The 12,914-nt window shown below is 44.2% G+C and overlaps 1 protein-coding gene across 3 annotated transcripts in view; it reads left to right on the forward strand.

Annotated features, from left to right (window-relative positions):
• Positions 1 to 12,914, forward strand: part of acoxl (acyl-CoA oxidase-like) — a 294,551-nt gene that overhangs the window by 273,099 nt on the left and 8,538 nt on the right. The window contains exons 18-19 of one of the 3 annotated variants that reach the window (XM_067985091.1): positions 3,017 to 3,118; positions 4,227 to 4,263. The exons of 1 other annotated variant lie outside the window; for it this stretch is intronic. In XM_067985091.1, coding sequence (XP_067841192.1) covers positions 3,017 to 3,118; positions 4,227 to 4,229 — 105 coding nt within the window. In that variant the 3' untranslated portion in view covers positions 4,230 to 4,263. The remainder of the gene's footprint in view (positions 1 to 3,016; positions 3,119 to 4,226; positions 4,264 to 12,914) is intronic. One more of the 3 variants, XM_067985089.1, reaches the window with a different exon arrangement.

The raw sequence follows: 12,914 nt of genomic DNA on the forward strand, positions 1-12,914 counted from the left end.
TTAACTAGATACTAGTTGCCATTTTTTTAAGGCTGGCTTGCTCTATCAAGTTTACTTTTCTACGGTTAAACTGCATAGAACTCGTTACTACCACTGACCACAAACTTAACACCAAAATGTTTCTGAGGTGATCTGTGACATTTATCTCAGTAGATTATTATATCTCTTTGTAGGATGCAGCTTTAAAGGGCAAGGGCAGAGTTCAATTTAATTTGTAGTTTACAGACGAGAAATACTTACATAGACAAGAGCAAGATGAGAGAACACTTGACATAATAGGTTACACGACACAGTTTGTGTTGATGGGGATGCATCAACAGAAACAGTGTGTTGTAATCTGAATGTACAGAGAGGACCTTACTGGGACGCATAGGGTAATTAATGTGATGGAGAAATGGAACCTGAAACAATGCTTTCAGATATGGCAGAGCAGCAGGACAAGAAGACACAGGTTGAGGGTAGTGTAGGGCATGTTTAGTCCAGATACCAGAAAGTATTCCTTTACACAGTGGGTGTTTGGCAGCTGGAATAGGTTGCGGCTGGGACACTGGACTCATTTAAGAAACAGCTGGATGCTGTAATGGGGAGAAGGTGGGTTTGGCATTCTGGAAGGGTGAGATCAAATGGGTCATTAACTGGTGATCTAATCTGTGATCTAGTGTGAAGTCAGCTGAACTGAGTTTAGGGAAGTGTTGTAAAACCACCTGCACGAGGTTGGTTCGTACTGTTTTGAGTACATGAACTACATTACCTGGGAACTTTATAAATTTTGTTTTTAATATTAGCAGACAGAACAGTCAGCTCTTCATTATAATCTTCATAGATCAGAAAAGTCCCAGGTTGGCTCCCTTGCCCTTGCTGACTTCAACTGGGGCAGCAGTAAGGGCCACTCCGATTTGGCCTCCGAATTCCTGGCAGAATCTTGCTCATTCATGTGCAGGCCTTGACGGTGAATGTTCGTGGGCTATCGTACCTTCAGGACTATCACAGCCCAGCGGAATCTTGTCCTTCTTCCGATGGCCACACAGAGGCACACTTCCAGTGGAGGAATCCTTGCAGGGACACCAAGGCTAATTATTGTGCCTCTGCCATGCAGTGCAATGATCTGCTCTTTCAGCACAGACCAGCCATCAAACATGGGGCCTTTATCCTGGCGCTGCTTTAATTTGGATTCCGGGAGACCGGCTCGGTGAGCCACCCCCTAGCCTTGTCCCAGTGACAGACCCACAGATCCACGCTTATCGGGTCCGTAAATCTGCCTCTGGAGGAGGGACCAGGTTTACAGATACCAGTCAATGGAATCCGAATGAAAGCAGCACCTGTATAAAAACAGCTCTGGTTTATGTGAGTTAGCTACTCACTGGATAAACTCACTGAGCCGTCAGAGAGGCCATTGTCATCTTTGTAAATGCTAATCTGTTAAAGTGACCCGTTTAAATGATCAATTAACACTTCTTTATTCATTGACTGATACAATCTCAACACTGATAATCTGCTTCAATTGCACTTTTTCCAATCCACGTGACATAGAGAAATGATCTAAGACTTTTCACAAAGGGAATGCACATCATGCAGGAGTTGAGAGAAGAGTTAGGCATTAACTTTGAGGAGGATTTTGAAGGTGAAGAGAGAATTCTGGAATAAAAGGCCTTGATGGATGAAGGCTCAACTACAGGTGGTGGAGCGGAGGGAGGAAGGAGACGTACAGTGGGCTAGAGTTGTGATGTGGAGATGCCGGTGATGGACTGGGGTGGACAAATGTAAGGAGTCTTACAACACCAGGTTATAGTCCAACAGCTTTATTTGAAATCACAAGCCTTCGAAAGCTTGGACTATAACCTGGTGTTGTAAGATTCCTTACATTTGTCAAACCCAGTCCATCACCGGCATCTCCACATCATGTGTAAGCCTAGACATGAGTGGTGGCAGACCATTTGACAATTGGGTCCAAATCCTCGCTTGGCGCCGACACACACTTTTCAGGAGGGGGTCACTGGATAACAGTCATGAGCAAGGGCCACAGCTGATTTTACCCTTCCCTAACCGTGGGCCAGTGAGGCCACTTGTAGTGCTCCTAACACCACCCCAGGTGAGATCAGCTAACTCAACACCGACATGGAACCTTATGGTCAGTGTAGCTCAGTTACATGCCGGCTTTACCAGCTGAGCCATTTGGTGGAGGGGAGTTTGAACCTTTGACACATTTTACCGCCCCAGAGACTTGAGCACATAATCTAGGCTGGCACTCCCAATGCAGTACTGAGGGAGCACTGCACTGTCGGAGGTGCCGTCTTTCGGATGAAATGTTAAACCAAAGCCCCGTCTGCCCTCTCAGATAGACGTAAAAGATCCCACGTACTATTCGAAGAAGAGCAGGAGAGTTCTCCCCGGTTTCCTGGCCAATATTTATCCCTCAACTAACATCACTAAAAAAAACAGATTATCTGCTCATTATCACATTGCTGTTTGTGGGACCTTGCTGTGTGCAAATTGGCTGCCACTTCAAAAGTACTTCATTGGCTGTAAAGCACTTTGGTACGTCCTGAGGTCATGAAAGGCGCTATATAAATGCAAGTTCTTCCATTAAACCAGAAAGGGACTGCTGCCGGACAAGTAAACTCATCATCAACCGCAGAGGAGTGCGCCTGTATGACTAAACTCATCAGCAATGCACTGAGGGTTAAGAGTGACAAGGTCTGGATGGCAGGTTGCCTGCCTGCTATCTCGGTGCTGCAATAGTCCATAAGATGGGTATCTACATAACGGGGACAATTAAACTTACAGAACAAAACGCTGTTTGGACTCCTGTACCTGGGTTCTTATTTGACAGAGTTCAACCAAAGTGGTGTGTTGATCAGTGTGTTTTTGAGATTCAGTTAGTTTCATAAAGTTACGCAGCATTTTGCTATCTACTGTTTCCCAGTGTGTTTAGATTGTTTACCAAAAGTAGCATTACCTCAGTGTCGTAAAAGATTGTTTCCAAGTGACAAATTTATATTTATTTATTCTTTTTCAGTTTTGCCTTTTACATGGAACCAACCTTCTTTACCAGGAAAGAGCCTGGTATCTAGAACACAAATATCTGACTCCAGCAACAAGCGTGCAGATAAGGAACCAGGTAAGTCTGTCTCTGGGAGGGGCAGAGCCTTTCATAGCAGATAGCCCAGCAACGCTTCTCAAAACACATCGAAAATATAACAGAAAGTGGGAGAGGGGGGGATTTTAATCCCCCCCCCCTCCTGGCGGGAATGAGGTGGCCGGACAGTTCAAATAGCTGTGTAATGATTTACCGCGCGCCATTCCTGCTTGATTCCTGCCCGCCACCATCTTCAATGGGCCCTCTTTTCTTAGGCAGTCTGACTCAGACAGGAGCCTGTTTAAAAATGCAGATGTCATTAGGACCCTGCTGACTTTTTAACGGTCTGCTGAGTGAGGCAGAAGAGGAGGCCCTCTAAGGTATGTCAGAAACTTTCCTTAATGGGGTCAGGAGGAGCAGGAGTTTTCCTCTGGGCCCTACGAAGGAAGTCTGGAACTCTGTTGCTCGGGCTCCTCCCCTTCCCATCCGAAGCCGGCCAGCTGCCTCTTCCTGTCCGTTTCGGGCGGGCAGCTGGGATGCAAACGGGGTCCGGGAGTTAAAATAGCCCGAGCCTTAGAATGATGATATCCGCCCTCCCCTTTAAACTCAATCCAAGTTAAAATCCCCCCCCCCCCCCCGCCTCATTGATTCTGTTATGAACACACTTCTGCCTAAGTTTTTTTTCCTGGCTTATCCAGCGAGTAGCTAAGCCGTAAAGATCAGTGAAGTCCCCAGTTCAATTCCTAGTTCGTGCCAACTTAGCTGACCTTGGCTGCGGTGGTGGTAAGGTGCTAGAATTGACCTCAGCAGCACTGGATTAGAGAAGGGGAAAATTGGCCACGGTTCACACTCCGGATCACCATCTCCTGATCCCTGCTGGAAGTACACAGGTTTTGGGTTTGACTCTATTTCCCCTCCCTCTGCCCCCGCCCGTAGTCACATGGGCTGCTGACACTCACTGTTAAGGCTCATGAATAATGGACACTTGGGGAGGGGGGTGTCAGCTGGAATTGGCAAGGGGAGAAAAAGTTTTTTTCGATGTAGAAAAATAAATAATAAAGGAATAAGACTTGTTGTCTTGGGGCTGTAGACTGGGTATTTGAATGACACATCATTCCTACAACAGCGTGTTTTGTTTTTTTTTTGGCAGTGAATCTTTTCCCATAGCGTGAGACTTCCTTTCGTACGTGAGTTCTGAGATCAGTTTTGTGTGGCACATTTAAGCCATTTTTATATCAGTCTTTTAATTCCGACTCTGGGAGCTGGCTCCAAATGTTTATGCTGTTAAATATTTTTAAAAAGCAGATTCAGAAATGCTAGAGGAAGAGCCCTTCCCGCCCACTTATGTGGCTTTTTTTTTTCGTGTGTGAGCTGAGGCAGCAAGTGCAAATGGGCTATTTGACTGTGGAAGACTGAGCCTGATGCTGTTTTCATCTGACATCTACACAAGCACACTTTGCATCAGGGATAATTGGACAGCCATCGGGAACTGTAACCCCGGACGATTTCCCCCTCCCTAGTCAAGGCACACTGAGGCCAATTGTAGCATGCCAACTGCCTCGCCAGGTGAGATCGGCCAAATCAGTACAGGCCAGGGGTTGAAGCTCGGACTTTCCTGGTCTCCGTGGCTCAGTAACACACCAGCCTGACGCATTCACCCAGTGAGGAAAAAGCAGAGCCCTACCTTGGAATACTGTTAAAAATAAATATACTGACAAGAAATATTGCAGAAATGGAAAGAGGTACTGCTAATATTTTGAAAGCAAGTTGTGGTCAGTGACCACGAAGTTATCTTTTCTGAGTAATATCGAATCTATGTTTATTTCCTAAAATGTATCTATGACAAAATGACTGAGAGTTTATGTGTGCCTCTCTCTTTCTCTCACATACACACAGGCTGTGTTAATATCAGTAGTGAAAAACATTCTATTAATGTACCTGTATACATCCCGTTCAATTAGATCAGATTTGTTTTAAGTGATCACTTCAGTTTAAAACAATTAGCAGCTCAGTGTTAAATATTATCTATTTTTACTGTGCTTGCTTATATTAGGTGTAATTTTTTGGCTATATGCTCCCGGTGGGGAAGCCTCCCCACCGGGAGCCTGTATTAGAAATTTGGCGCACACTGCACATAATTTTCCACCCAGTTAGGTTAATGGTCAGAAAATCGAGTTTGAATTTCTGAAACGTGCTTCCAGTGGGCAAGGCTCTCCACCAGGACCCTGAGGTCATTTAATTACCAGGAAGGAGCCAGCTTCTTGCCCTTTAAAGAAAGACACAAGTAAAGCAAAATGACCATCGCAAAGCAATTTAAAAATTGGAAGATCCACAGCTCCCCTGATGGCAACAGACCAGGAAGATCCCAGGTTCATTCACCACTCCGAATCAGCAGATAGCTGGGGCTGCTGTAGAGGTCAATGCAATTGCCATCAGTGCCTTGAGTTAGGGAGGGAAAAATCGGTGTCCCGCTCCGAATCATTATCCAACAGCCCCCGACTGGAGGTGAGTATTTGTGGATGTTGGGCTGAGCTGTGATTTTCACCCCCCCCACCAACTTTGGTTGACTAGCCTGCCAATATCCACTGTCAAGACTCACAGCTGGATAATTGGCACCTGGATAGGGTACGAGAAAGCACCTCGTGTCTATGGAACTCCACCTTCACACCATCAGGAGAGGAAGGGAAGGGAGAAAAACTGACAGGAATTTATTTTCTAAAAACGGAAGTTTCTTTGGCTGTTTACTTACTTGTTCGATGTGTCTCTTATTACCCTTGAGAACTTGTGTGCAGCTCCTTCTTTTCATCTGAAACCAGAACAAAGGTATTGATCAAGTTTTTTTGTTTTAATCTTTAAGTAATGTTGATCCAGCTAGGGGTAATGATACAGGAGCACCAGATAGCCTCAGCAAACCCCTCCCCTCCTCGTTTCCATCCCCCACCACCACTTTTAGGGAGGGGAAAACCAGCCAGGGTTCCTGCTTCTGATTATTCAGAAACCCCTACTGGCAAGTTTGTGCGTGTGGACAGGATCAGGCTCAGTTGTGATGCCTCTTATAGTTCAAAAGCCTGACGATGTCATCCTCTAGGCTCACAGGTGCAAACCAGTGATGTATCTGAGATTGTTTGTGCCTTTGGAACTGTATCCTAGCGGTGGTCAACATGGGACTGCCCCAATACTGTTGTGAGGACATTGCATTCTTATACTTGGTCCCACTTCACACAAATTACTGGTTCTCCAGTACACACACGCTCCTGCTGCGCTGGTTGATGGTGCACGAACTGACAAAAGACGCATTACTTATTAGGAGACAGCCTGTGTTTTATTATGTAGGTTTATCAGTTTTTTTGATTTGTGTTTTGCTCTTGTCCCTTTCACTGCTGAAACCCCTTGAAATTAATAAACATTTGTTCACCGGCCAACTTAACACCAGAGTTTAAAGGTTAAAGGTTATGCAGTATAAATATTTTGTGCTGCAAACCCCTAAACAGTACTTTGCAATATTTTGAAGGACGTCACCTCCTCTGATCATTGTGGTTCAGGATCCTATGCAGCACAATCCTGCACAAATTCGTATAGATTTGATGATTTCTACACTGAAACCCATGACATTTCTGAAACCTGACCTGCTAAACCTCAAATGGCACTGATCATTACGAGATAAGTTTTAAGGCTGCAACTTAAAGCTATCAGAATTCAAATCTGCATAAAGCAGGATATAACCTTACATATATTCCAGACAATCAGGACAAGTGTGTTTGTGTGTAGGGGGGGTGGGGGGTGGGGGGGGGGCAGGCAGTAACTGTTTTCACATAACATCTCCAGTCATTTCACAGGCTATAAATGCATTAGAGACTAATCTTTGCACAGCATCTGTCACCGGGAGGTGAGGACGAGTGGCCCTGGACAGTTGACTCCCCCACCCCCCACGATAACTCAGTGGGTAAATGCACCGCAGAGTAAAGAACTCGACGGTATGCTGTCGGTTCGGCCCCCTGTCTGTGCTCGCTTCCAGGGCGCCAGAGCGGGCGTTGCAACTGGTCTCGGTACCTCGGCACTTTCCTATGTTACAACAGTGACTACATTTCAAAATCAAATCGCTGGCTGTAAAGTGCTTTGTGATGTCCCGAGGTGGTGAAAGGCGCTATATATACATATATATATATATATATACACACATATATACATATATAAATGCAAGTTGTTTCTCTCTCCGGGCTGTGGAAGAGAACAATTAACGAGAGTTTCTGCAATTAAATCACTATCCAGTGACTCCTGCTGGAACAGTGCCCACATGTGTAGGCATTGACTGAGGCTGCTTGAGTGCGTCTTTCAGATGACATGTTAAACCTGTTCAAGTAGATGTAAAAGATGCCATAGCACTATTCGAAAAGAGCAGGGAAGTTCTCCCAGTGTATCAGTCAACATTTATCTCTCAATCAAACCCTCCTCCCCCCCCCCCCCCCCTTACCCCGCCAAAAATAGATTATCTGGTGATTTATCTCATTACTATTTGTGAAATCTAGCTGTGCGCAAGTTGGCTGCCGCAGTTGTTTACAAAAACAACAGTGACTGCACGTTGGAAGCAATTCATTGCCCGTGAGGTGCTTTGGGGCATCCTGGTGTATATGTAAGTTTTTTTTCTTTAACTCGGATTCCAGGACTGCTGCATTCCTGCTGTTCACACTGTTTCTCGTAGCTCGTTGATAGACTTGTAGCATTACTGTCCACAAATCTGGCCTACAGAAAATGGTTCTAACAGCATAAAAAAAGAAGCTTGTGATTCCCTTTGCGATAAGCTAGGCCGCCGACACTCGCTTTCTAGGCTGACACATGGAGAAAAGCTGCTTGGACGAAGTACAAGAGGTTTTCTGGTGCCTGCAGACCTGAAACCCAACGTGAGTCACTGGCTGCAGGGGAAATAGAGAGAAAATTGCAGAGTGGGAGCAATTAAGCCTTTTTAACCTGAGAAAGCCATATTGCAATGAGGGGAAAGGATTGTATACAATAGTCAAGGAAGAGTGAAACCATTTGTTGCTTTATGTACTAAACAGACTTGCAATAACTCAATTTATTATCCCAATTAATGCAGTGACTGTGTTGTAATTAATGTACCGTGATGAAGATACTCTTGAGATTTTAATTCTGTATCACTTAATTAACTACCAGCTTCAAGTAAATTGTGTGTTTTCACTACCCAGCCAGCTCCTATTGACAGCACCTAGATTGTAATCTGTGAGTCACTGGAGACTCATTAACCCGGGGCATTGCTTCGACATGAATTCACTCTACAGTCTCCTTCGCCTGTATCCAGCCAGTGAAACCACATTTACAGCCCATCTGCATGCTACATGAAGAAAAACTGCCATCCCACATCAATAAAACCAGCACTGTTTAGAAGTCAAGGTTTTAACAGCTGTTCACAACTGGGTGTCGCAAAACAATTATTTAACTAGTATCGCTCGCTGATTCATTAAACAGTGTATCTGTTTTTTATATATATATGCACTTGAAATAGAATCCCAGCTAGAGGATTGATCGATGCAGGTGGCTCAGTAGACTCCTGTATGTTTTTTTCCCCCCTCTCCCTTTTCTTTGGCCTCTGACCTAGTCTATATTTGACTCCTACTTTACTGTCCAAGAGGTGAATAGGTTTTCCTGGGCAATAAACTAGGTTACTGATGAGAACAATTAACAATTCAGCTGCTCAGTGCAGTAGTCAGTAACGATGGTGCACCTTGATATCATAAAACCTGAAGCTGAAATGCTAAACCTGATCAGCTATTGCTTACTTATTGCTTACCTATTGCAACAACAACAACCACAACTACTACTACTACTACTTACATTTATATAGAGCCTTTTACATAGTAAAATGTCCCAAGGCACTTCACAGGAGCATTATCAAACAAAACTTGACACCGAGCCGCATAAGGACAGGTTCTTGGTCACTGAGGTAGGTTTTAAGGAGTGACTTAAAGGAGGAGAGAGAGGCGGAGCGGCTTAGGGAGGGAATTCCAGAGCTTGGAGCCTAGGCAGCTGCAAGCATGGCCGCCAATGGTAGTGCGATGAAAATCGGGGATGCGCAAGAGGCCAGAATTGGAGGAACGCCAGTGCACTTTAAAAGAAATTCATTGTGTGAAGTGTTCTGAAATGTTTTGACATGTGATATGACACACTATAAATCCAAGCCTTTCTTGTGCCTGGAAAGCAGTGTTTTGCTGTCTTGGAGCGGTATTTTCCTTCATTCACCAATTTTAGCAAAAGGATTGGGTGGGAGTACAAAATGAGGAATATTGCATTGTAGCCGTGTCTATTTGTGAACTAAAATTAGCTAGTGCAGGAAAATATACCCAGCAGAGAGGCAGGAGGTGCTTTTTTAAAATATTACATATTTCTCTGCATAAATTGGTACTCTGGAGACTTGAGGGAGTGGGAAATTGACCACATGTGCCTAGAATTGACCACACGTGCCTGGTTCTTCCAATCTCCTGCCGTAACATCGGCACAAGATCAGCGGCTCCCTGGAGAAATAGGATGAACGGCCGTTTATACCCTTTCTCCAGGGTTTGTGCCGAAGTTACTGCGGGAGTTTTGGGGAAACAATCGCGGAAATCCAACCCCACTCCATTCAAATATTAGTACACATTTCCAAATTTGACATGTAACAAAATAAAAGACCAGTAATATTAAGGAATAGTTTTACGCCATGAACTCTGCTTTGGAGAGTACGGAGACCACTTATATAGTGTTTCTTAGCCCTCTGATGTCTTCTATAAGATTTGGAGCCATTGTTTTGTGCAAATATTAGCACGAGTCCCGAGCAAGGGACAAACTGTGTGTGCTGCATTCCGTCATATCCTCCAAGGGTTAAAGGCCACCAGACAAAGTCCACCTTGAAATAGTTGCCTTTTATATATACTCTAATTGAAGACATTTTCATGCAAATTTTGAAAGTAACAAATAAGAATGAAACATGAAAAACAAATAAAGAATTAATTTATTTCTGACAAAAGATACAGGGTGGGGCCAATGCTGTGTCAGTCCAGCAACGTTCTAACTGCCATTGAGTGATTTTATGGCCAGGATTTTATCTCCCGTGCAGCAAGTTCCTGTCCTTGCCTGCATCTTAAGTTTGAAGCACTGATACGCGGAATCTCCAAAGGAATTAAAGGAGAATTTGGTAGGCGACCGCCCCGTGCCAATGTCGCACCAACCCCAAGCTCGTCCTCTTCACATCCGAGCAACTGAATCAGGAGTGAAAGTGGCAAAGAGTTCTGAAATGTCAGTTATCTCTCTTCTGGGAAAATGTATGGGGAAAAATAAATTAAGGGAAGAGAGAGAAGAGCATAATATAAATATGACATTGAATGGGTAGCCGCTGATCACTGACACCTCGGGGTGAATTTTAAACTTGCTGCCCGGGTGTGAAGGCGATGTTGCAGATGGGTCGTCCGTTAGAGAAACTAACAGATTTTCATTGTGTTTCAGTAACGGGCGGCTGATCCGCAACTTGACACCCAGGCAGCAAGTTGAAAATCTACCTCCTCATCTTTATTATTATTGTCACTTGTTACACACGTGGCTTCTGTATCCCAAATATCTGTCTTCTCTCTAGGGAGCGGGAACAAATGTTATATTGAATTACATAGAATTTACAGCACAAAAACAGGCCAATCGGCCCAGCTAGTCCATGCCGGTGTTAATGCTTCACACGAACTTCCTCCCATTTTATTTCAGCTCACCCTATCAGCATATCTAAATGTGAATTTTAGAAAGAACTTGCATTTATATAGCGCCTTTCACTACCTCATGATGTTCCAAACCGCTTCACAGTCAATTAAGTACTTTTGAAGTGTAGTTGCTGTTCTAATGTAGGAAATGCGGCAGCCAATTTGCGCAGAGCAAGCTCTCACAAACAACAATGTGATAATGACCAGATAATCTGTTTTTTTTAAGTGATGCTGGTTGAGATAAATATTAGGAAGGACACGTGCTTTGTTGAGTAAAATAAAATTGCTGTAAACATACTTACAAATATAAATGTAATGTATGTTTGAGCTGTTTCAGTATTTGATTCTGGGGGAGAAAAGAGACACACCCTCACTTTCAGTCTTTGTTTTGACTGCTTTTCAGATCTGTTACTTTTGGTCATTGTCGTATAATTGCAAAATATAGTAAAGAAGAAAGAAAGAACTTGCATTTATCGAGCACTTTATCGCTTTCTAAGGATATCCAAAAGCACTTTACAGCCGACATATCACTTTTGTGGTGCAGTTTTTGTTGTTACGCAGGCAAACGCGGCAGCCAGTGTGCACACAACAAGATCTGAAAAGAGTGGATGAGTTTGGCAGTGTTGGTCAGGACACCGGGGAGAACTCCCTACTCTTCTTCAACTCGCACCATGGTACCTTTAACTTCCTCCTGAGCAGACAGATTTGGCCTTGCTTTAACATCTCATCCAAAAGACTCCCTCAGTACTGCACCGAAATGTCAGCCTAGATTACGTGCTCAACTCCTCGAGTGGGGCTTGAAAGCACTAACTTCCTGACTCGGTCATGAGAGTGGTACCAACTTCCTTACACCTCGCATAATACAGCTCATCTACTACTGTCACGTTTGTAGGTTAATTTGTTTTAGCTTCTTTCCGTTAGAGCTGGAAAAGTTTCTGCAGATATGTTTTGTTTATTTGTTTGGAGTGTGGAAGGGAATCGAGGTGATTTTGTGGTTGCATCAGTCTGGGTCCCTAATGCTCAAGTCACAGGGTGCTTTTACTTTACAGCGCCAGTTCTGTCTGCTTTTTCAGATCTTTGTCACTTTTTGTCATTGTGGTGTAATTGCACAATACAGTAAAGAAGAACGAAAGGACTTGCATTTACCTAGGAGCACAGGAACATTAGGAACAGGAGTAGGCAATTCAGCCCCTCAGGCCTGCTCCACCATTCAATTAGATCATGGCTGATCTGCACCTCAACTCCATTCACCTGCCTTTGTTCCTTATCCCTTGATACCCTCGCCAAACAGAAATCTATCGATCTCTGTCTTGAGAGCTCCAATTCTCCCAGCATCCACAGCCTGTTGGGGAAGAGAATTCCAGATTTCTACTAATGGGTACTGATCTAGCATTTTTATCACATCCCAAGAACATCCCAAAGCACAGAATTTTAAAATGGGTGGAATTTTGGACGGTAAATAAGCCACAGCAAACATAATAAATATGTATAAAAATAAATTGGAAGCATTGAACTTATATTACTAAGTCCAACACTCTCTCCCTGTTCACTTTTCCACATGGTGAGGTACGTTGTCCAAGAGTGAATCCAGCGGCAGTTCACAAGACCCACGAGCGAGTGGGTCACTGCTGCCGCTGGAACAAGGTAAGTCATCCCTCTGATGTTTCCCAGTGTCACCGACAACATGAGCACCTTGTTTTTTTTTGCCTTCGGCCACAGTCTTATAATAATGACCAGACCAGACAGGGCCACTCCGCAACTCCAATAAGGGGCACTTTAATACTGACATTTGGATTCTGAGAGAGCAGTGCTTACATCGAAACTACAGCACAGAAAAAGGCTATTCGGCCCAATTAGCCCATGCTCCACACGAGCCTCCTCCCAACTTCATCTCACCCTATCAGCATATCCTTCTAGTCCTTTCTCCCTCACGTGTTTATCTAGCTTCCCCTTAAATGCATCTATGTTATTTGCCTCAACTACTGTTGACTAAATATTGACTCGTGACCCCTGAGCCTCAGTCTCTGTGTTTTACCATAGTTGTGTGGCTCTGGTCTCCATTGGGGAGCTAGTGGAAGAATGCCCTTGTTTTTGGTGCCTCAGAT

The sequence above is a fragment of the Heptranchias perlo genome, chromosome 5 (assembly GCF_035084215.1).
Source record: "Heptranchias perlo isolate sHepPer1 chromosome 5, sHepPer1.hap1, whole genome shotgun sequence".
Classification (NCBI taxonomy): Eukaryota; Metazoa; Chordata; class Chondrichthyes; order Hexanchiformes; family Hexanchidae; genus Heptranchias; species Heptranchias perlo.